The 24,348-nt window shown below is 52.3% G+C and overlaps 1 protein-coding gene across 7 annotated transcripts in view; it reads right to left on the minus strand.

The window, feature by feature from the left end:
* Window positions 1-10,616: 10,616 nt before the first annotated feature.
* Wdfy4 (WDFY family member 4) overlaps window positions 10,617-24,348 on the minus strand; it is a 242,170-nt gene continuing 228,438 nt past the window's right edge. For 5 of the 7 annotated variants that reach the window (XM_013508791.1, XM_013508790.1, XM_013508795.1 and 2 more), the window contains 7 exons: window positions 22,695-22,879; window positions 21,822-21,980; window positions 17,995-18,174; window positions 16,705-16,887; window positions 15,068-15,152; window positions 12,071-12,182; window positions 10,617-11,006 (listed from right to left, as the gene is read on the minus strand). In XM_013508791.1, coding sequence (XP_013364245.1) covers window positions 10,940-11,006; window positions 12,071-12,182; window positions 15,068-15,152; window positions 16,705-16,887; window positions 17,995-18,174; window positions 21,822-21,980; window positions 22,695-22,879 — 971 coding nt within the window. In that variant the 3' untranslated portion in view covers window positions 10,617-10,939. Of the gene's footprint in view, window positions 11,007-12,070; window positions 12,183-15,067; window positions 15,153-16,704; window positions 16,888-17,994; window positions 18,175-21,821; window positions 22,001-22,694; window positions 22,880-24,348 lie in introns of those variants that run through there. The other 2 variants (XM_013508792.1, XM_013508796.1) reach the window with 2 other exon arrangements.

Below are 24,348 nucleotides of genomic sequence, written 5' to 3' on the forward strand. Positions count from 1 at the left end.
ACCGGCACAATTTCTGTCAGCCTTCAGGGCTTCTGAGCTCTGACCAGAATCTCCCAGACAGAACAGCAGAAGACGTTCTAGCGCTTCTCTTTCAGGCAACATCTCTGAACCTTTCGGAACACTTTCCACAAGCCATTTCCAAAGGCTGTTGAACCACATGGTCAGATATAGTCACAGCAACGACCCCACTCCTCAGGTACCAAATTCTGTCTTGGTTACTTAGCCAAACCTCTAGACTCCCCAAGTTGACACAATGTATCAACCATAACAGTCATGGAACAGGGATACCACCAGGGTGGACAGTACTAAGACATGGTTGACTCCACTGAACCATGTCCCCTGTATGTGGGAGGGACCATTGCTGTTGCTCTCCCCAAGGCTTACAGTGGCTTCCACACAGAACCTGATGTCCTTCCGGCCCTCCTGGCCCAGAAGATGGGCCAGAGGGTGACCCAGATATGTCCCTTGGAGCCCTTTATAAAGCCAGGCAGTCACGAGGTGGAATGGTGACCCCACCCAGAGCCACACTCCAGTCCCCACACAGGGGGAAGAAGCAAAACGGGGATTCCTGCTGGGAAGGGTCTGTGTTCACTGTGGCCTTGTCAAGCTTGAGTTATAATGGAGCTTCCAGATCAGTGTCCCCTAAGCTGTAATGTGTCACATGTCACCTGGGATCTTGATAAAATATAGTTCTTGGTTTAGGTGGTCTGGGGTGGGATCTGGGATTCTGAGTTTCTAATAATCTCCCAGAAAATCTCCATGCCTCTAGCCACACTTTGAGAAGTAAGAATATACTCAGACAGTAGGAGGGACATGGAGGTCACCATGAGGGCAAGGTGTAGTCAGATATGGGCTGAAGCTGGAGGACTGACAGTGGGAAAATCTCAGGGACAACCACCCAACAAGGATGGGGGGGTGCTGGAGTCCCCTCACCTCTGATCCCTAAACACAGAGTGACTAGGATTTGCACTAGGGTGCTGGAGTCCCTTCAGCACTGATCCCTAAACACAGAGTGACTAGGATTTGCACAGTGTGTACATTATAGCAAGTGTTATAGGCAACCTGGAGATGATCTAAAGCAGGTCATAAGTAAACACTATGCCATTTTATTTAAAGGACTCCAGGAACTATGGGGGTTGCAGGAGTCTCTTATTGGAGGTGCAGGGTGGGTACAGGGGTAACTGTGGGGGTGTTCTACTCTTTCTGTTGTCACTGGAAAAGATGACCAGGCACCTGCTTCCTCAGAAGCACAGCTCCAAGAGCTCCACACCAACTGAGTATCTGACTGTTGGACGTTAATGCACTGCACCCTGTAGTTTTAAATAGAATTAGCCATGTTTACAGCTCCAGTTAAGTGCACCTTGTTCTTCCACATTAAACTTTATTAGCAGTGTCGTCCATCAGTACACAGAAGTGAAGCTCATTAGCAGCTGGCACGGGGGCTGGGTACTGTGGAGGGAATTGGGCTCTGTCCTCCTGTGTTAAAGCTTCCTGGTCCCAGGGAGCCTGGGTTGACTTCTTGCTGTTCCTGTGCTCACAGAACCTTGGACTTTTGTGTTTATAGGAATTTGCCAGGACCCAGGTATCTTCATGTAGAAATCTGTGCTCTGTGAGTATAGGTGGACATACTCTTTTGTTTTCAAAAGCGGTCCATGATCTACAAAGTATGAGACCATTAGAGACATAGAGAATTGTGACCTGGCTGTAGGCATTGTGATCTCCATCCTAATTAAAATTTTAAAACTTAAAAAGAAATGTACAGTAAAAGTTGTTTTTTTTTTTAAAGTCTCCCTGAATTCTACAAAATATTCACATTCCCACCTCTATTGAAGGGAACTTATTGGGTGGATTTTCTTAATTTTCACTTGTTTTATTTTGGAAGACTTGGCATTCATGCAGTTTATCACTGTCCATGCGGCTCACTGCAGATACTGAGTACATGTCCTGCTGTCCTTTGCCAGCCTGGCCTTTGACAGCATGCAGCTGAGTGAGAGAATAGCAGGATCTTACTCTCCAGGGGTTGGTACTTCCTGAGGTACAGACCCCGGTGTGTAGGAACACACAGCCCCTCCCTTCCCTCCCTGTCCCCGCCCCCCCAAGGGAACTTCTTGCTACTCTTCTCCAAACACAGCACCCAAGCTACTTGAGGTCGACAGCACCCCCTGGTGGCCGAAATTGAGAACGTACAGTTCTCTCTGGCTTCCTCCCACCTCTTTTCCTCCCTTTCCCCACAGCCAGGACCTCTGCCTGACCTTATGCATGGTCACACTTTCTTTTCCAAATCCAAACTCAGCCCAAATCTCTCTTTATTCTCTTATTCCTGTCATAGTCCTGTCATTTACCCTATTTACAAGCAAACCTATAATATGTCATGTGCTACAAACTGCCCAGCTATGTCCAAATGATTCTCTGGCTTGGGTACCAGGCTTATTATTGGATTCCCCAGATGGGGTTCCGAGTCCAGAGTTATTTCTCCTCGTGTTCAGTCTGTTTGTTTTAACTTAAGTCTTGGCTCTTCTCACTTGGTAGTGTGAACACTGGCTTTCTGGCCCGGACCGGGGTTTTTGTTTTTCCAGTGCTATGTGTTTTGGGGAAGCCATTTGAGCTCTCTGACCTGAAATTTCCTCTTTTGAAAGGAGCCAGAATTGAGGGGAGGAAAGTCACTTTTCCCGGGAGAGCAAGCCCAGTCTTGGGGAGAGGGCAGACCCCTGTCACCCCGTCAACTCCTCTGTGGTTGACCCTGGTGGGTACCTCACCCCTCTTTTCATTGCTCTGCAGTGCAGCAGCACAGGGGAAGAGAGGGCTCGAAGATGCTTTGACAGCAGAAAAACCTGACCCACGTGGGAGGGGTTTTCTTTCTTTCCATAGATCTTTCCCTAAGTCATAGGAACCCTCTGCCCCAAACCACGTTGCCCAGAGCTGCCACAGCTCAGCAAAAAGACACTGCTATATTTATCCCTTTGGCGGCAGGCACTGCCAGTTTCCACCAGATCAGCCTGAAATAACACGCTGGACTGTGGTGGGGACATAGTGTGGGGGTTGGGAGCCCTCTGCGCCAGTCAGGAGTGTGTCTGATGGAGTCCTGGGGTGTCCGCCATAAGGGTCTGTGGTAGCTCCTCCTCTGTGGGCACAAAGGAGCTGAATCTGTTTCCACCTAAGTCTGGGAGTAGGATGGGCCAAGGAGCCAGCTCAAGGTGAGTCATAGGCTCAGAACTGCCAACGGCTCCAAGAGCCTGGCCAGAAAAACACAGTGGAGCTCTGGGGCCTGGGGGGAAGTGTCCTCAGCATCCGCGTGATACCTGGCCTTGATAGCTGCAGGTTTGAGTTTGTTAAAAGAAAAGAAGGAAGGGAGGGAGGGAGACAGGGCAGCAAGAAGGAGGGAGGGAAGAAAGGAAGGAAGAAAGAAAGAAAGGGAGAAAGGAAGGAAAGGAGGAAGGCGGGAAGGGAGGACGAAAGGAAGGAAAGTGGGAAGAAAGGAAGGAAGGAGGGAAGGAAGAAAAGAGGGAGGAAGGAAAGAGGGAAGGAAGGAAGAAAAGAAAACAAAAAGAGAAAAGGCAGGCCCTAGGGATGTAGCATAGTGGTAGAGCCCTTCCCTAGCATATGAGAGGCCCTTGGTTTGATCCTCAGCACTGCAAAAGAGACTTTAAAACACACTATTGTTTCCCCCCAGTGACATGCACACAGAATTATGCACTCAGAAAGAGTTAAAATGGTAAACTTTATGTTATATGTATCTTCCTACTGAAGCAAACCCAGGAGGATCGTGCACACACACTGCGGCAGGATCAACTTTCTCCCTCTGAGGCCGCTCGGTCCCGGTGTGTCTGCGCACTTGTGAGCCTTGCACATGTCAGGGCTCTGGGGGCTCCAGCGAACAGTGCAGCTGTGACAGAGACAGTGTCTCTGGATCCTTGCTTTCAAAGGACGCCTGTTTCTTAGGAGACTTTTCATGGTCATCCAGTATAGTGCCTATCACCCGGCTAGTATCCCACAAATATGCCCTCGATACTTGTCACTGCCCTTTGCTCAGCTTTGAACATGTCCCCAAATGCAAGTGCTGGAAACCTTATCCCCACATTGCAATGCTGGCAGGTGACCCTCACCAGAGGGCTTTGGGTCCTGGAAAGGGTGACCTCATGGATGGGTTGATAATGATAATAACAGAGTTCAAGGGTGTGAGTCTCTGGAGTGCTCTCTCTCCTACCTTCCCTCATGAGGTGACAGACTGCTGAGGCCCTGCCCAGATACGGGCCCTGGACCTTGGACTTCTGGGCTCCAGAGCTGTAAGAACTGTGAGAAGCATCTCTGTTCTCTATGAATCACCAGGCCCTGCGTCTAGTCACAGATGACACTGCTCATCTCCCAGGAGCTGCGGCCCTGCAGCTGAGATGCACACATGGTTGAAGGTCAAATTCTCTCTGAGGGATCCTCAGAGACTGTGCTGTATTAAATTAACGATAGCCAAGGATGGTACTCAGCACTAACTTGTATCTAAATTGGGATTCTCACTGGTAGTTAAGAGCATTTTACTTATTTAACTCAATAGCTGGGGAAGGGGGTTGAATGAGCCAGAAGGGAGGCAGCAATGTCCAGTTTTCCAGCCAACGTTTTGGCATCTCAGTGCAGGAGGGTTGAGATCTTGACTTGATTTAGAAGTTCCCAAGGTGCCGCTTGATCTGTGAGCACTGAGGGGCTGGGCAGTCCCATAGTAGTGACCATTACCCCCTTGGCCCCGGGGTGCCGGCATTACTGCTCCCTGCTGATTTCCATCCCTCCTGGAACCCAAGCAGGCAGCCCCATGGAGACCACTCTGCTTCTGTTCTTGAGGGACCCCATGGAGACTCGAGGATTGAGACTGGAGACTCACACTGTGGAGGAGGAGGCAGCAGGACTGTCTCAGCTGCGGGGAGATGGAGTCAAGCCCTGGGGGACCTCAGAAGCCAGCCCTCCCAAGCCTCTCCACATCTGGGCTATCTCCCTTTGACATGGGGATCAGCCTCAAGTGACTGGCTCAGTAAGGGGCCGGCAGTCTACTCCGTATCCTCCAGCTGCACCCCTGAAGCTTCTCTGACCATGGACATCCTTAGGCCTCAGTCTCTTCATCCAGTGTCTGACAGTGACATCCTTGACCACATGATGAGGATGAGAACAACTTTCCCAGCATGCACCTGCACCACAGGGGCAGGTGCGGAGTCCACAGTGACAGCTGTCCCACGGCAGTGGTGGGGACTACATGTCAGAGCCAACTCCCACTTCCCTGTGCCCAGCATCTTATGGCCACCTTGGGCCCTGGCGGGGGCCGTGGCTGGGAGTCTCCCTGGCAGGTCTCTGCTCAAGCGGTGCTAATTGTGCAGAGAGAACGGCTCACTAGAGTGGAAAATAGTCCTCATATATCTAACTGAAGACGATAATGACCTTTCAAATAACAGAAGCAATTTTATTTCAATCCCTCAATTACTCTGAACTCTCAAATGTCAAAGTGCTCAGCACTCTCAAAATAGCTTAATATAGACATTTATAGCACTTAGACACAGCTAGTTTCTTATCTAACCTAATTACGTGTTGTACAGGAAATGGTGGCGCTGGCCCTGTGTGTCATTTTTCACAGCTGTCCCCACATGTGGCCGGCTGGGATATTGCTTGGGAGGAGGTTGTGTGGTCCTGTTGGGCCTGGTAACCAGCTGGGGAGGTTGGCAGCGGGATCCAAGCTGCACAGCGCCTCGCTCAAGGGGCAGGTCTTGCACGAGTGGGGCATGGGGACCCCAGGACAGCAGTGATCAGCAAGTGAGCCAGTGTCCCACAGAGCCAGGACAGGAGAGGTGCAGGCCTGGTCACTGGCATGGCCACAGACGCCAGGCCTTCCTGTGCTCAGAGGCAGCCTTCCGCCCTTCCCTATTTGCAGCCTGGGGGCTGCCCTGCTGATGAGCACTCAGTGACCCTCCCCATGTCCCCTAGAGCACCGTGTCCCCTGCTGCTGTCCACCACCCTGTGGGCTCCCTATCACCTTAAACTGTTTCTGAGAGCTGCTTCCTGCTTCCTGCTTAGGGCTGGCACCTGTACCTGGAATGCACCCCAACCCCCACAGGGCTCCCTCTTTCCCTAAATGTCACCTGTGCAGGATGCTCTGTCCCCTGCCGTGTTTCTCATTCCCAGCACTTCCTTGCCCCTTCCCTAAAAGGGCGTAAGTCACTTGTGTATACTATGTGTCTCTCTCTGGCTGGCCCCTTACGTACTGAGCCACTGTTGGGGCTAAGGTGGCCCTGCTGGCTCCCTGGCCAGCACTGAGGCCCTGTGTTCCTGCCACACTCAGACAAGAAGACAGGATGGCTGGAGGGAGGGTGAGGCCAGTGCCATTCCTGGTTTCAAGTTACAGGTTAGAATGATGTTCCCTAGTGGGACATGTGCCAGCCCGGGCTCTGGACAACCGGCCAGGGTAAGGCATGCACTGAACACACTGTATGTGACCACCAACTGGCTGCATGTAATCATGGACATTCCACATATTGGCACACAGAGCTGCATGCTGGAAGTGACTCCGACTATCTTGCTCTAAGCCATGTCTCAGCTAGGACTTGGATCTGTCACACTGATCATCCATCCTGCCTCTGGCCAGATTCTGGATAGCACTGTCAAGACCATTCATTCATTCATTCATTCAGTTTGCCTTTCTGGTGCACTGCACGGGGCTGGCTCCCCCTGCACGGGAGAGAGATCTGAATAAACAGGACCTTACCTCTGACCTTGAGGCCCTCAGATGCTTTGGGGGTAATTTGGAAAGAGTGATTTCATCCAGAATGCAAGGCAGCCCTCAATGCTGAGGCTTTTGGTGGTGTAGACCTTCCAGTCTGGGTCCTCCGCTCCTGCAGCCCAGGGGCTGCCTTTAGGGAAGGGGCAGATCCCTTCACCTCCACCCCACTGAGAGGCCACAGCCCCATCCAGGTCCTGACAACTCCTGCTGGAGCCAGGGCCACATGATGCCCAGCCCAGGGCCTTCTAAAGTGCCTCTCCATGTCCCGATGGCAGCAGGTCAGGGCGTGGCATGGGGACTTCAGCGAGAAAGCAGCCAGGGCACTGGTTTGGGTGCCAGGACTATGGAGGAAGCAGATGGCACATTAAAGTCCCCCTCCCTGTGCTGTGTGCAGTTCAGGTGGCCCAGATGAGGGCACTGAGGCACAGGTGACAGAGGGACATGGAGGGACATGGCAGCCACATCTCAGAGCTGAGGACAGAACTTGAAGCCAAGCGTGGCAGAGACACTTGCTGGGTCTGGGCCCTTCGACTCGCTGGACACTACCCCAGACCCCTGGCCACACCACCTGGAGGCACGGGCGTGGCAGTCCCAGCCTCACTGGGCTCCTCTTGCTCCTCCACAACCACGTCTCAGTGCACCCCTCACTATAGTCCTCATGTGTCCCCAGGTGTCCCGTCTCCTAGGATGCCAGACCCTGCACCAGGATCCTCTCACTTTTGCCATCTGCCTCTAGAGTGTGAAGTCCCAAGGGCAGAAGCTTCCTGCCCATCCTTGCATCCTGACACCTAGGCAGGGAAGTGCTCAGTAAATCACTAGGGTAATTTCAGATGAAGGTGTGGGGTGCAGGTTGGCCTGCAAATGCTGAGACTCGAAGAGGTGCCCTGCCTGCCCCATTGGCAGGATGGAGGCTTGTGTACCATCCCTGACCCCTGAGTCTCTCACAAAGCACAGGCCCAAGGGTCGTAAACCAAAGGAGTTCTAGGCTAGTCCCATAATACAGCCTCCTGGGACAGCCACCAAAGGCTACAGTAGAAGGTGACAAATTCTGCTGTCCCTGAGCCTCTCGAAGGTACGCAGACCAAGTAATGATGGGCACCACCCGGCCTATACAGAAGAGATCACCAGCTCCATCTGCCCCAAAGCCTCCAGTTCAGGACCCTGCTGTGCTCATGGGGCCCCAAAGCACCTGTGCAGAGGCTGGGAGGTCCTTTGTCCCCACAGCTGCAGCCATCACCATCCACTGCCCTGGAGATCAGATGCTGTGTACAGCCAGCCCATCCCAGGGGCACCAAGAGCGTCACGGGATGGCCAAGGCCACCTCCACACACTGGTGTCACTGAGCATCTGCCAAAACCCAGGCCATAAAGCTGCAGGAAGCTCAGTTTGGCTTAGGTGCATGGCTCGGCCCTCTCCGCTCATGGTGGCTTTCTGGGAAGTGACAGGGGAAGGTCTCAGGCAGGGTCACACGGAGACCTCAGCCCAGGCCTGAGCCTCTGGGAACCTGGAAAGGTGTGATGTGGAGAGGAGGGGCCATCGCTGTCTGAGGACGAGAATGTGCTCAGACAACACGCTTCAGCACACGGACGCAGATGTGCACACGTGCGCACACAGTGCAGGCCCACACACATGCACACTCGTACACACACATGCACATAGACACACATGCACATCCACAGACACATGCACTCAGACATGCATACACATGCATGCACCCAGAGACATATGTGCACACTCACAGATACATACACATGCCCACACCATGCACATGCACAGATACACATAGAGAATGCACATGTGCCCGCACACACACATATGCACTCAGATATGTACACACATGCACACTCACAAACACCCATACAGGCTGTACACATGCTCACACACAAGCACACTCACAGATACAGATATGTGCACTCCAGCACACATGCCCCCCATACACACTCAGAGACACTCATGCACACACACCCTGATCAGGCATGTGACCTGTTCCCAAGAACTTACTGAGGCAAATCTGACTTGGGCTCAGAGAGATTTGATTTAATGCAAAACAGATTCTGTCTGGATTTTCATGAAGCTTTAACTCCTCTCAAACATGCCCTGCCTATCTACATGTCAGCGTGGACCAACTGAGTCTCATGTTTGTTCCCTGAAGGCACCAGGCCTGGGTTCTCAGCACCTGCTCTGGATGTGGTGGGCCCAGGGCTACGGTGTTATCACCTCCAAGCACTGAGCTGTCTCCGTGGGACCTGAAGTACATGGGTGCAAGGTGAGGGCAGCATGCCACAGAGGCTGCAACTCTAGGCGACCTAGAACTTGGGGGTGGCACTCAGAGGCCGTGCCCCCTCAGCTCCCACTTTTGAACTCAGTCCCGGGAGCAGGGCGGCCAGACTTACATTCAGATATCAGACCTTGGGGAAGCTGAGTTTCCCCAGACCATGAATGCCTTGCTCATGGAAGTGTGAGGCCAGACCTGTCCCCATGGGTATGCACCCATAGTCTGCACCTTGGGGGACCCTCCACGGTGACACCGCCTCTCAGGACTCCTGTGCCTGCCTGATAAGGGCTTGTGCTTTCAGCTTTTGCTGTCCTGTGACTAAAGAATGGTCAACCACAAAGTGACACCCACACCCCTGCTGCCAGAGCGTCCCTGTGACTCCTGGGGGATGTTCAGGTTATGTGGGAGATGACTGGAGCTAGGATATCCTGGGAGCAGGGCCTGTAGTGCTTCTGCTGCTGCAAGCATGGGGCTTGTCATAGCTGCACAGCCAGGTCAGGGTTGGTGTCACTGTGACTAGGAAGTTCTCCTGGATTGTGGCTCCACTGGCAGAGTGGAGCATGGCTGCCTTTTTGGAGTGGAGCAGGCGCAAGTGAGTGGAACATGGGTTGAAGGCTCAGAGGCCCCTCCCAAGCCACCTGCCTGAGATGCAACAGCTGGACAGGCAGCAGGGACCACCATCTATTCCTCGGCTCACTTTCTGTTCTAGATGTCCCCATACAGGGACATTGAGTCCACACCACCCAGCAATCATGGTTTCCCTTGCTTGGATGGAGCCAGGGTCTGCAGATGGGAGCTGGGAGACGGACCTCTGTCCTGGGTGTGTCTGCAGACATATGCAGAGGCTGCACCCTATCAGGACTGCTCGAGAAAAAGGGTCTGCAAGCCAAGGAGAGAGGTTCAGGGCCAACACATGCTACTGCACCTGGATCTCGGACTTCAGCCTCCAGGACTTGGGAAAACACTTCTGTCACCTAAGCCCCTGGTCCATGGCAGACTAACACAGCCAGCATGTCACCCTGGGACATGCCACCCAAGCCCCTCCTGGGACATGAGACATCTCTTGAGGGCCCTTCTGACTTCGTGGCCCCTGAACTCCAAGAAGATCCAACCTCATCTCCACCTTTCCCACAACACACAGCGAGAGAAAGGCAAAAATGTTTGTTGAGTGAATGAAAAGAGACAGCCCTTTGTCCAGCAGAGTTTTCAGCCCTGGGTAAGCACTGCAAATCGTTTTGAAAAATGACAGCAGGCCCAGCCCTGATATTTATGGCATGCTCTTGCCCTTCCTGGGGAGTGGTGCTCTCTGCTCTTAAATTTATGGGCCTCAGATGCAGTCGCAGACTGACTGGGGGATTGCAAATGACTGTGGGCTAATAGCATGCACAGACAGTGGGCAGATGGCGCAACCCTCAGCCCAGGGTCAGAGGAGAGCGCTACCCACCCAGGGAGGGGTGCTCTGCTCTAAGAACTGGTTCTACCCCATCTTCCTCATCAGTTCTGGGTGACTCTCCTGACTTGATGCCCAAGTTCTCTGGCCCAGCCACGGTGGAGATGCAGACACCAGAGAAGAGCGGTGATCTCAAACCCAAGTTCTGGCACTGGGAAAACAGCTGCTTTAATAAAACAAACACACACTGACAGTTTCCAGTAATCAACCCCATTTCTCTCAGTGCAGTAGCAGAGTCATGTGCGTTTCCAGTGCATCTTGTCACCCGCAGGTCAGTGTCCAGCATGAATGTGTCTTCATAGCCTGCCTATAGTCCTCCTGTGGGCCACAAGGATGGTTGGGGCCCAGAGCACTGATTGGCAGAGGCCCCTTCTTCAAGTGCCCTGGGGAGGGGGGCCCCTGAAGGCACTGAGCATTTCCACTGCTGGGTGCCGCACAAAGCTACATGCAGAGCCCCTACTGCAGCCTACCCGTCTGCAGACCAGCAGAATATTCTCCCCTTCTCATCACCGACCAGGAGCTTGGGCTGGTTCCTGGGGAGGAGAGAGGAGAGCAAGTGTTGGAGGCATCGGTGGTTTCAGAGCATCCAGTCAGCCTGCCAGCAACTGCACTTAGGGCTCAGCCTGGCCTCAGGGCCCCCAGAAGCTGGAGGAGGTCAAGGGAAGGCTGGAAGTTGCATGTGGTGGTGCTTAGAGCATGGAGAGGAGCTGGAGATACCTGGCCTGTCTCTGCTGTGTCCAGACCACCACCTGTCCAGAACCCAGCAGGACTCATAGCAAGGTCTTCAGTGAAGCCCATAGCTCGAGACCTTCCTTCTCTGTCCCCTGTACAGCCAGACACCCACCCACCCAGGTGGGCATGTAGAGCATTGTACTGTTCCCTCCATGGGGGCATCGTCCCAGCCCAACCAGGCAGAAGGAAGAAGGGAAGCAGCCCCAGAAGGTCAGCAGCTCCCAGACTACACTTCCAGGTGTGCATGGCGAGCTCACTGTGGGAAGACCTCCTCGGCTCACTGTGCCATTGACTGCTGTCTGACCACTGGCTGCTCTTATTAGTTCAGAGCCTCAAAATCAGGTTCTATTAGTGCAGGATGGGATCACACCAGGTATGGAACTTGGGGAAAAAATTACAAAACAATGGACCTTTGTGTTTTGTATTTCTCTATTCAAAAACAAGGGAACCAGAGCACGAGTTAAAAACCACAAGAACAACCTGGATGTGGTGGCACACAGCTGTAATCTCAGCACTCTTGGGAATCTGAGGCAGAAGGACAGAAAGTTCAAGCTTAGCCTGGGCAATTTAATGACTTACTAAGACCTTGTCTCAAAATAAAAAGGGCTGAGTATGTAGCTCAGTGTAAAGGCCCTGAGTACCTGGCCCCTGTAAATCCCCAGTACAGGGAAAATACACACACAGTGACAACAACACAATAGACAGAACCATTTTCTACTGGCACCTGGACCATATCCCTGCAGCCCGAGCCTCCTCCTCCCTGACAGCGTGTGCCCACACTGCCATGGTCTTACTGGGCTTGGTGGGTTTCCCGGGATGGTCCAGCGCCCTCTGCTGGAGGCTTGAGGAAGCAGGCTGCGCTTACCTAGACACCGCCAGGGCTGTCACTGGAGGGCTGGCCTTGCTGGGCTTTCCTGTCAAAGCAAGGCTGACATCCAGCTCCATGCACAGGGCAAGGTTCTTCTGCCACTTGTTCCCTGTGGGGAGTGTGCGAAGGAACAGTTAGGACACCCGAGTGCCTTCACACACGAGCCCACGTGCGTCCACACAAACACATACACACATATTTATATTTGTGGTCAGCAACTTGCTAAATTGAGGGGGAAAATATATTTAATCTTGGCCTGTGCTGTTGCAAAGAGGGCCGTCCCAATTTAATTTGCAGGCTGTGATAGTTACATGTGCTGACGGGCCGCGGATCCATTGTGTACCAAATTGGATTTGTGTATTATTGCCTTCTAAATTGCGTGCCTAGTTCAGCAAAATTGTTCATCAGTGTTTACTGGCTTTATGCTTAATAAGATGCCCCACAATACCTTGCTGCCAGGATGTAATGCAGCCCATAATTGCCTAGTAAAAATAAATTGCATAAAGTCGGCATTATCAACTTATCTAAATCCTCTCACGCCACAACCAATAATTAAATGCTGAGAACGTTTTTTCAAAAAATATAACTCAATGATTGTTACTTCACTCATCTTAATGACTGCATTTGGGGATGGACAGTAATTCCTTTGACATGAAGGGTGAGATGAGGGGAAGACAGCAGCTGCGTACGGCCTTGTGAGGCCGCTTCCTTGAGCCTGGGGCTGGAGAGCTGCTGCAGCCCCAACTGTCCTGGGGTGGCCACCTACACGTGCAGCCAGGCCGTGCCCAGGGAGTGTGGAGGAGGTTCAAGAGGAGAAACCACCTTAAATTGGAAACAGGCATTTGCAAATTCCTCCACAAGTCCAAACAACAAGCTTTTTCTGAGTGCCTTTTCTGTATCAGATTGAGTCCAGGACTGAGTCCCAATCTGGGGGGTGATATCTGAAATAATCTGTACTTGTCCAGGTTGGTCCTTGCTTCAAATGACAAATAAATGAATTCCAGGCAGAAATTAGATTACATCTGCCCATAAATGCAGTATCCTCAATATCATCAAAAATCTCCTTTTGGGCCCCTTAAGACATTTGAAGGGATGCAATAATATTTAAGCCGAGAGGACACATGTGCAAATATCCACATGTCATGCTCAATCCTGATCCCTTTCCAACAAAACAGTTTTGAGCAATATTATAAGAACATCATGCTTCCTTATTAAAGACCTCCAGCGAGTTCTCTTGCAAATCTGCACACAGATTTGTTGACTCTAAACGGTGGCCCCATGTGATTCCCTTTGTCCTATTCCAGGCCCTCATGCCATTTCATCCTGGCCCTTCACTGAATTACAGCCACACCTCAGCTGACAGTGTGCCTGGGCAGTGTCAACCTGGGTGAGAACAGAGGGGAGATGAAGGTGCGGATCAGGGCCTCCTTGTCAACCTGAAACAGTGTTATAATTTCCCTAATGTCATCAGCTGCTGCATTCAAGAAGACATTCTTAGCAGTGTGAAAAAGTGACAGTGATGAACTGGATTGTGGAGTAGATTCTGATCTGTGCCTATTACATTCCTGTCATCATGATTCTATGAGACAAGCAGTAGAGGAAATGTGTCCACTTCACAGAGGGAGATCAGAGCCAGGTAAGGTACTGGGATGGAGCTGGATTTCAAGCCTTATTTCCCGCATACTCACTGGACTCCTGGCCGATGAACCGAACCTCACCACCATACTGATGCTGAACAGAGGATGCATGGGCTTGTCAAGAACCAATGGAATGGCTCCAACATGACTTTTCTTTATCCATCCACTCATCCATTCATCTATTCTTCCACCTATCTACCTACCCACTCACCCACCAATAATGGGCTAAGCTAATGCCTTTAGCTGTTCTTTTCCAAGGGTGCCCTCAGGAGTTAAGAAATGTCCTTGTGGGGTGATCACAGTTCTGGGAGTGGAGCACACAGAGGGGAAGACTTGGGTGATCAGAGAACTGTCTTTAAACTCTTGTTTCACAGTCACAGTTTCCTTAGATAAAGGGACCCAAGGAAGAGGTCTTGGTTCTAGTCAAGACGGAGCTGGGGGAGAAGGTAGCTGTGCTGGAGGAGGTGATGCGGCTGGGTGACAATGAGTTTGGTTCTGTGTTTCCAGGGAAGGGGTCAGATAAGGAGTGTGTGGCAGAGTCTGGGGAAGGCTATTCTGCAGTGATTGTGACTGCTAGGGTGACAGCGATGAGAAAATGTTATGCTTGCTGAGACACTTTGGGAAAGCTCCCGAACCTCCCTGGGCCTCAGTTTTCTTTTCTCTCAAAGGTATGTTTTTGTAATAGGACTGCCCAGGATGACCATGAGAAAGGAGAATGAGCCAGAAAGGTCAGCTGTGGTGCAGGCAGTGATAGTGGCCATGCAGGTGGACCAGGTTTTCCCATGTGAGTCTCACTTGCCACCACCCAGAGGGGATTTTGCTTGCACATAGTTCTCTTACTTTGGGCCACCCTGAATCCCATGCTCTGTCAATTCTAACACCTCCCAGCCTTTTCCAGGGGACTGGACTGGGTAGCAGGATGGGAACCCATATGTTCAGCATGGTTCCTGGTGATGCTCAGGCAGGTAACACCCAAGACCACCTTGGACCTTGCCGTGTGGAGCCTGCTGAGTAGAGTCAGCACGGGGCAGGCGGGCATGAGGGAACAACTTCTGCAACCCAGGGAAGCATAGGGCTCCCTCCTGAAGCTCAGGTGCCCCTGATACCCACTACACCACTGTCTTCATGTCCAAGGAGTACCAGGGTCACAATCTCTACAGGGCTGAGGTCAGGACTGGCCAGGGCTTCTCCATATTGCTTTGCACTTCATCAGGAACTTGCAGTAAACAAACTGTTCTCCCACTGTCCCCAAACCTGGTGGCAATCCTGATCACTATGGCTCCCCTAAACTCTGCAGCCCTGGTGGGACAGGGCAGGGGCAGGCAGACAGGAAGGCTGCACAGGGCAGGGCAGGTACCTCTGGGGCTAGGAGGCTGCACGCAGGACTCCTCTGCAGCTGCCTGGCCAGGAACAGACATCTTCACATCCTCAGTCTTCCAAATCTGTCCAGAAAAGAGAACATGTCATGGGCTGGGGACAGGACTGTGTCTGCAGGGTCGAGTGGCTCGCCTCTCCTTCATGCCTGGGAGTCCCTGAGGGAAGCGATGCGTGAAATATTTATCAGCAAAAGCCCTCTTAGGCTCCAGCTCTGGTCTGGTTAGGTGACAGTGGGAGCTTGCAAAGGTCCACACCCACCCTGAGGTCCCTAAGTCCCTCTGCCTCCCTCCCCTCATCACATGCCCTGCACAGACTCTGCAGCCAGCTTAGCACCATGCTCCTGAGCTAGTGCCATGCAAGCTCCAATGCACCGCCATGGCCTCCAGGTCATCTGTGTCTGGCCCTCACTGGGGGCTCAGACTGATTGCACAGGGCTTCTTGGCCAACCCAGGTCAGTCCACACCCCAGCAGCCTGCACTTTGCAACCCTCATCACAGGCACGGGCTTTTCCTTATCCTCAGATCTCACTGACCTGTGCCTCCCCTGCACCTCTCTATAAGAAAGGACCCCATGCCTGCTCTGGGCCCCACCGCGCTTTTTCATTCCCTAATGGAAGAGTCATCCCCCGAGACTCCACGCCTCCCACCCTTGGGGGCCAAGGCTAACTGTCAGCTGTGCTTGCGTGTGGCAGCCTCACTGAGGGCTTGTGGAATGTGGTAGGTGTTTGCCTACACGGCCATGCATTCAGTATACATTGCCTTTCATAAATCATGAAATTCAAAGGATAGTTCCACAAGCAAGCTCTCCATTCCTCCTTATCTTCACTCATTTGTTCATCCTTGTGCCATCTCCTGTGGCTTGTTCTTCACCTTACCCTCAACTGCAATGCTTCCTCCTATTCCTGGCTCCTGGCAGCTCCTCCCTCTCCATGGCTCCCGTCAGAGCCCTCTGCACTCTTGATTACCTCAACCATGACAGGTGCCACACACTTGCGTTTCCTGTTTGCTTCTCTTCTTCCTCTTCTAGAGTATAAGGGTCCTGACGAAAAGTGCCTGCTTCTCATGAATCTCTGCATCTGCAGAGGCTTGTGTGAAAGGTGTGGCATGGAGTCCAGGTTCAGCAGGTACTGGATTGGTGGGTGGGTGGATGATGCTTCAGTGCATAGTTGGAGGGACACACTGGCAGGTGGGTGGACGGTGGATGGAGAGGTAGATAAATAGAACAGTGGATGCATGGATGAGTGGTTGGATGGATGGAGAGATTTGCGGATAGGTGGGCAGATGGATTAGTGGATGGATAAATGGATGGGCAAGTTGGGATGAATGAGTGTCATACATATCCCTTTTCACCACTGAGCTAAAATCTGAATTTGACCGTTCAACATTCACACCTTTCTAACAGTTTTATTTTATTATGTGCATATAATATCATATATATAATTTTATTTATGTACTTTTTGCCTGGAAGGAGCCTCCTTTTCCCTTCATTTGATGCAGGCACCGGGACTGGAAGTGTCCCAAATGGAAACTGAAGGGTTTAACCCCTGGAAGAAGTGAGCAAAAGGAAGACGAACATACTTCTCAAGCTGTGTCCTCACTCTGCCCAAGAGACACCTACCCGCACCATGCCGTCTTGACTCCCAGTGACAACGACGTGGTTTGGGTCCCATGCTGGCCCCTCCACCATGCAGCAGCATGTTATGGATCCTTCCAGGCCCCAGGCTGTGGTGATGCTGGCCAGGGGCTGTCCATTCACGTCCCACAGGGACAAGTGGGCACCCGCACAGGAGACAATGGTGCCCTGCAGCAGTGACAGCTGGAGTCACTAGTGGTCCCTCTGCCCCTTTCTCAGCCACCCAGTTTGTACAACCAAGCATTCCCAACCTGGGGTACCAGCCAGTGTACCGCAAGACCCTCTAAGACACCAGCTGACTTTCCAGCTGATTCACACAAATTCTTCACTCTTATCACAAACCAATCCTGGCTCTGGATGCAGAATCTACACCTGGCTGGCCAGCCCACCCCCATGACCTTCCATCTGATGGAGGTCAGGGCACAGAGGTTCAAATGATGGCAAAAGGCTCAAAGCCTGTGTGAAGCTGGGGAGCACACGGTCTCGGAGGGAAATTCTCTCTTGCATCTCCTGAAATGTTCACATCCAGAGCCTCTGCTCCCCGTGTCCTGTCCATCCTGTACCCACTGGAGTGGTGGCCATGTCACCAGCTGGGGCCATGCCTTTAAGTTTTGTCAAACCACAGAAAGGATAAAGGATGCTGCACAACCTTCCTTAAGCTGTGTTTCACCGTGGCATTTCCCAATTTGTTAGGGGTCGTCTGGCTGAGGCCAGGACTTCATCTGATACATCTCTGTCAGACCTGTACCCAGAAGTACATCACAATTTACAGTGGTACTAGACTTCTCTGGGGCCTAGGGACACCATTCATTCTGGGGTTCATGGTCTCCTTCCCCAACATATCTGCTCACCTACCTACCAGCCATCATCATCTACCCATCCACTTCTCACCATCCTCCATTCACTCAACCATCTATCCCATTACAAATACACCCACAAACTCAACTGTTTACCCACCCACCCCTCACCCAGTCATCTACCCACCCACCCAGCCAGCCAGCCAGCCATCTGCCAGGCCCCTACCCATCTATCTGCCCACCTACCCACCCATCCAGTCATCCTCTGTCCACCCTTCTAACATTCACCCTGTAGTCAAGTCTGCCCACTACATCACTTTCAGCCACGTTGGCACCAATTCCTCCTCCAGTGAGTGTCTGTCCACATTCTGCACACCCCAGGCCAATGGCAGCCCCCTCTGTCCCTGTGCTTTCCCTCGAGGTACTGTCTATCATGCCACTGTGATGGCCCACAGACATGGAGGAGCCGAAGCCTCACCGAGACGTCACTAATAGCAATGGCCGAGATGCCCTCCCGGTGGGCAGGCAGGCGTGCCACATGCACAAGGCAGTCCAGGTCCCACAGGATGCAGGTGCGGTCCTGAGAGCCACTCACCAGGAGGCTGAAGGTAACTGATGCTGCCAGGCATGTGACTGCCTGGGTGTGTCCATACAGAGCCTGCGGCAGGACAAAGACCCAAGGGTTATGAGAGGGACCATCCACCCAGCCCCTTGGGTGACTCCTCACCCTCCCAGTTAGCGCTCCCAGCCCCAGCAAACAGAGACTCAGTGTGACTATTGACTCAGTGGTTCCAGAGCCAGTGCATGGGTATGTAGCCATGTCAGTCCTTAGCTTGCCCAGGGGTCGGCCAGTTTGCTGCAGGAAGGCCCAGCTGGGGAGACTCAGCAGTCCCGTGGTGACACTCCAACCAGAGGCCAGTAGCCTCCTTAACTCCTGTCTTTCCTGCACGGATGGTAACCTGCATAGCATAGTCATTCAAGGACTGGTTCTGCTACCTCACAGCATCGGGAGCTTGGGTAATGCAGATTCTCAGGCCCTGTCTCAGTCTGCATCTTCACAGACCTCTGAGGGACTCCTGCATGCTAAAGCCCACGGTTATCATGTGGTGGGAAACTCAGGCCTGGGGCCCCTGAACTAAACCGGGAAGAAGGAGGGGAAACCAAGTTATCCTTAGAAACTTGTGACTTCCAGGTCCAGTGGGTTGGGATTCATGTCCAGTGGTGACTCAGCCTTCTCTTGGCCCTCAGGTGGGGTCCAGAGGGGCCTGGCATGACAGTGCTGGCTCTGTGGGTAGATCAGGTCTGGGATATCTGGGAGCCACCACTGTTGGTAACAGCAAACACTCAACTCCAGGTATCCCAGAGATGCCAGGAAAGCCTGCCTGAGGTCTGCTGTGCTCACCAAGCCTGCCAGCTCCTGGGCACCAGGTGGAGGGCATGGAGTGGCACCAGCCAGGCTTATCGTGAGGAATTCCACCTCTAGGGCAGGGACTATGGCTCACTCATTTGGGTCAATGAGATTGAGCATCATTTTTCAAAGCAGTCCCTTTGCCTGGTTACAGCAATTAACAGTCCTGCCACAGATTCCCGTGTGTCCTTAGTGGATCCTAATGTGACACCAGCCAGATGGCTGTGGCCAGTTTCTGGACATGACCCGTGGCAGAGGATGTGGGCATCTTAGGAACATGGAAACTGCCTAGATGAGCAGAGGAGTTCCTAGCACAGACTAAGTCTGATGACTAAGCTCTGACCCAAGGGGACTGGGACAGGGACTCGGGTGAAAGGCTGAGATTCAGAGAGCAGCTCAGCGCCTGATGCTGACACAGCTGCTCATCAGTGGAACCAAGTCAGTCTGTGCTTTCCAGGGCCAGGTGCAGGGAACTGCCCATCCGGGTTCCCAAGGCTGATGACTAGGGCACCTGGAGGTGCCCAGCACCTGCCACCTGGATAGGCAGAGGAAATCAAGGCAAGATGCAGCAATTTGAAATGGGCTACCAATGGGCTTCTCTGTTTTTCCAGGCCAATTAAAGGAACTTCATTCTATTATCATCTACCTCACTAAAGTAGCAAAAATAAAATAAAACCAAAAATTCCACAAATAAACCCGCTACTGTGTGTGCTGTGATGGAATGGGCACTCTTTTTTTTTTTTTTTTTTTTTTTTCAGGTTACCGGGAACTGAACTCACGACCTTGCCCTTGCCAGGCAGGCGCTTTGCCGCTGAGCTAAATCCCCAGCCCCTGGAATGGGCACTCTTGATTAACTGTTGGTGGCACCAGAAAGCTGTGGAACCATCTTGGAAAACTTTATGTCACTGCTCAGTAATTCTACTCCTTAAAACTTATCGTACGGAAACATTCATCAGAAGCAAGCAATGATTTAAGGTGCATTCTGCAGCACTGTTTAAAACAGCTAAAACTTAGAAATAACTTAATTGTCTAGTTTTAGAAGGAATGGTTTATTAAACCATGGTGCATTGACATAACAAAACAATGGAAATGTAATTTTATGAAAATGCAATAATCTGGAACAATTGAAATGTAAATTATAGAGGCTGTAGAAATATGAAAACAATTTGATAGGCTGGGAGAAAATGAAATAAAAATATCTACAGAAGGATCAGAAAGGTATAAATATGTATATTGGGGGTGGTGGTATGCAACAGTGAAAAGTTTTATACAGGAATTGTAGAGAACTGCCTTTGAAGTGAATTTGAAATTTCTTTTTAACATTGTAATGTCTTGAAAGATAAGCCACTTTTAAGGCTGTTTATGAAGCTACTTAATCATGACTTGCTTCTCTGCCTATAGGTCATGGGTAGACTGTGGTCACTGAGCAACCAGTGATTTGGGGGCTTCCCAAGGCCACATCAGCCTTTCTGGGTCAATGATAAAGTGTTAGTTTTGCCTATAAAATGTGAACATACGGGTGCGCAATGCTTGTATCTCTTGATTTGGAGCCAGGAGAGGATGACAAATTGTGTTCTTATGTTGTCGATACCAAGGCTTTTATGGTGCATCCTACTTCTAAGAGGTGGCTCAGAGGAGCAGCAGGATGGTCACCTGCTGTGCCCAAGGCCAGCACCAAGGTCAGGCTGGACCTGCCTGCTGTCCCCAGGTGACTTATAATGGTATCCGCAATGCCCTTCACTTCCTGTCTCTGCCTTAGATCGGGAATAAAACCCTGCTCCCCTGTCTACCATGGGAAACCCCCAGGATCAGCATAAACTGTGAAAGGGCTGTTCTGGGGGCATTTCTTAGAGATGGGCTGGCACAGTCACCTAGAAGGCACCACTGCCCCTGGGGGGCTGACCAGATCCTCCCTCGAGATCCCTCATTCCCTTCACCTCCTGGCAGCAGGGGACGAAGACAGGCTCCAGGGGGTGGGGAGTGACTTGAAAGTCATCTAGAGGAACTCAGAATCAGTCCTCATGAGGAAGCAGGCTCAGTTTAGGGCTCCGGACAGGGTGAATGTCATAGGACCTGTTGTGGTTTTTGTTACTTTGGGGCTCTCCAACTAAAAATCAGATGTGAAAATGACTTGCACTCTGCATGGGAAGTACCCCTAGTGATCTCTGGGGCAAGTTCACACACAGAGAGGCCAGAGGACATACAAGTAGACAAGACCAGACCCAAGGGTCTGAGCCTCAGTTTCCTTGTCTAAAAGAGAACCACAGCCCCTGCTTCATAGTGCCCATAGAGGCCCTGGGATGTCCCGAGTAGCTCCATCCAGCCGCAACAGAACAGCGGGTTCCAGGCACAGGACCCAGAGTTCCACCTTGCCCTGCTGTGGGCCATGTCCCTGCCAGGGCAACATCCCTCTGAAACAGTCCTGCTTTCCTACCTGGGACCTTGCATGGGCCATTTCTTCATTTCCTTGGGTCACCATGAAAGCAGGGACAATAGTGACACTGATTTTACAGGGCTGTTGGGGAGGTTTCAGTGCTTACGAAAGTGCCTCACAGAGCACAGTGGGTGGCCCCTGGCAGGCATTCACAGAGCAGTGTCAAGTGCAGGAGACCAGACTTCGCTAGCCCTCGTATAAATGGAAGTGGCTGCAACCCACACTGAGCTGTGGCCTCCCTAGAGTGACCATCGGTGGCCACATGCTGGTCCTCACTCCCTTCCTTGTTCCCAAGGGAGTCTGGCCCTCATGGAACAGGAAGCTGGATGTGATCAGGCGCCATACCTGACCAGAGGAACACACCTGCTCAAGGTACTGCATCTACCGGGGCATGGACCTTCCCAGGGCCCTGTACCTGCTCAGTGTTCACACTTACAGGGTTCCCCTCTGCTGAACCACCTACCTGCCGGAGACGCAGACCTCTCGGATGGCCTTTGACCACACTGAGCTCCCACACACACACCACAGCACTGGCCCCGGAGGTGACGATCACTGTGGGTGATGGGCACACAGCACACAGACAGTGGCCCCAGGCAGCCAGATTCTCGAAGGTCAGCAGGACCTGTGCAGAAGGGACAGGCACTGGAGCAGGGCCAGCAGAGCCCAGGAAGCCAGGACAGAGCAAGGGGGACACTGGTGAGTCTGGGTGCCTTGGGACCTGTGTTCAGGCCCAGGAAACAAACCCAGGCCACCCTGAGGAGCAGCTTCTTCCTCACTGGTGGGAGAAAGAAGCAACAGGAGCCTAGTATGTGAAAAATCCGAAGAGCACCAGGGGCAGTGGCTCAACCTGGGGTGTGGGGTCCGAGTTCAGGAGGGGGTGCCAGGGGGTGATATACACACTGCCTCAGCTGGAAGAGCCAGGCTGGGGGTAGAAGCATGGAGGGTCAGTAATCCATTGGGTATGAAGTGTGGTGGCTGAGGACAAGGTAGAGATAGAGAGCCTAGAGCTGGCATTGCAGTGCTGGTGCTGGGAGAGCTAAACACTCAGCATGAGCCTAAGTCTATACACTGCCCAGGGCAGCAGAAGCTCGCAACTTTGCAAGGAGATGGAGTGTGCATCTGGGTGAGCTCCAGGTAGTCACATGGCTGTCTAGACTCCCTCTGGAGGTGGCCCTGTGCACAGCCAGCCTGCAAGCTCCATGCCATGGAACTTGGGGTTGAGGTTTTGGTCAGGAAGGGTCTTTGAGGGACCCCAGGAGCCCCTGTCTCCTAAGCAGGGACACAGCCTGACCTCCAGACCCCCAAGGTCAGCAGGAGGGAGGCTGTGACTGTTCACCTTGTCAGAACCATAGGTCCCCAGGCAACAGCTGAAGTCATCAAACCCCCAGCTGAAAATCCTGTTCCAGGCAGGAGGCAGCAGCACCTTGTTCTTCTCTACCGCCAGGATGTTCTTCTCAGTGGGGATGATGTGACCGATGGCCCCTTTGGGAGACTCCGATCCTAAAGAGAAGAGGAACATATCTACCCACCAGTGAGTATGGTGGAAACAGTGAGGTTGACTTCAGCTGAGCCAGAGAGAAGGAGCCACTGCCACAAACCAAGGCCCACAGACCAAGGCCAGGTTGTTCCCTGACCAAGGTCTTATAAGTATAGCTGCAGGTGACTGTCAACTTGACTGCACTGAGACCCCCAGAGAGATGACTGATTGTGGGGGTGCCAACCTCTTCCATGGATTAACCCATCACCCAGCTCATGGCTTGGATGGGTTATTAGGAGAAAGGACCTGACTGGAAAAAGTAGTCATGGGGTGTGACCTTTGAGACTATAACCCCTGCTCCCTGCTTCCCAGCCACTGTAATGTAAGCAGCTTTACCCTGCCACACCCTCCCTCCATGATGTTTCTGCCTTGGACCTGGACAACCATAGTCTGGACCCTCTGCAACCATGAGCCATATTAAACCTCTCCTTTAAACTATGGACATCAGGTATTTTGTCTCAACAATGGGAAGGCTGACTAATACACAGGGAAAGAAGAGCCCAGGTTGTCTCTAGGGGCAGACAGCACAAAGCCATAGGAACCTCAGGGGGATTCTGTCCTCCCTGCCCTTCCTGGGAGGGGCCCCAAGCAGGTGACCCAATTCTGATCCATCAAGAAGCCTCTAGGCCTAGCCCAAGGATGGCTCAGAGCTAGGATCTGCTGCTTAGCTGTCTGCTGTAAACTTGCTTATCTTGGACACAACACTCCACCTGTGCTACCCTGGCGCTATCAGCATGCACCTCCAACAGAGACTGCTGAGACTGCACCCCTCACACACCCTTTACAGTGTCTTCCTTCTTCCTGGTGTTGCCCCTGCCTGTGCTAGTGAGATGCGAGAACCAGGTTTTCTTGAACACCTCCCCACAGTTGGAGAGCAGTTAGGCTGGGACTCCCCACAGCCTTCTGCCAAGGCACACGGTCTCAGCTATGGGCTACAGGCCCATGTGGTGCCAGGAGCAACAGTGACCAAGGTTCAGAGGTTGCAACCTTACCTCAGAACACTTGGGACTTCCCCTCTGGCTTTGGAACGAAGGAGGGTTCTATGTGCACAAGGGGGACAGGGAGGGAAAGGGAGGGGGAGAGAGGGAGACACAGAAGGAAAGGGAGAAAGAGAGGAGGGTAGGGTAATATGTGGACTGTTTTCATAGTCTTGGGGATTAAACCTAGTACCTTCACTGAGCTATATCTTCAGTCCTTTTAATTTTGTATTTTAAGACAGCATCTTGCTAAGTCTTTAAATTGCCCAAGGTGGACTTGAAGTTTTAATCCTCCTACCTCAGCCTTCCTGAGTACTGAGATTACAGGCATGCACCACTGCACCAAGCTGCTGGAATAAGTGTTTGTAAGTGTGTGTGCACACAGAGGGCGGAGTGTATGTGTCTGAGGCAGGCAGACTTACAGACGTCTGATTGAGAGATCCTAGCCATCTCCAGAGCAGAGGCCTCCCGGTTAC

This window comes from Chinchilla lanigera, unplaced genomic scaffold (genome assembly GCF_000276665.1).
Source record: "Chinchilla lanigera isolate Chin_1 unplaced genomic scaffold, ChiLan1.0 scaffold00155, whole genome shotgun sequence".
NCBI lineage: Eukaryota > Metazoa > Chordata > Mammalia > Rodentia > Chinchillidae > Chinchilla > Chinchilla lanigera.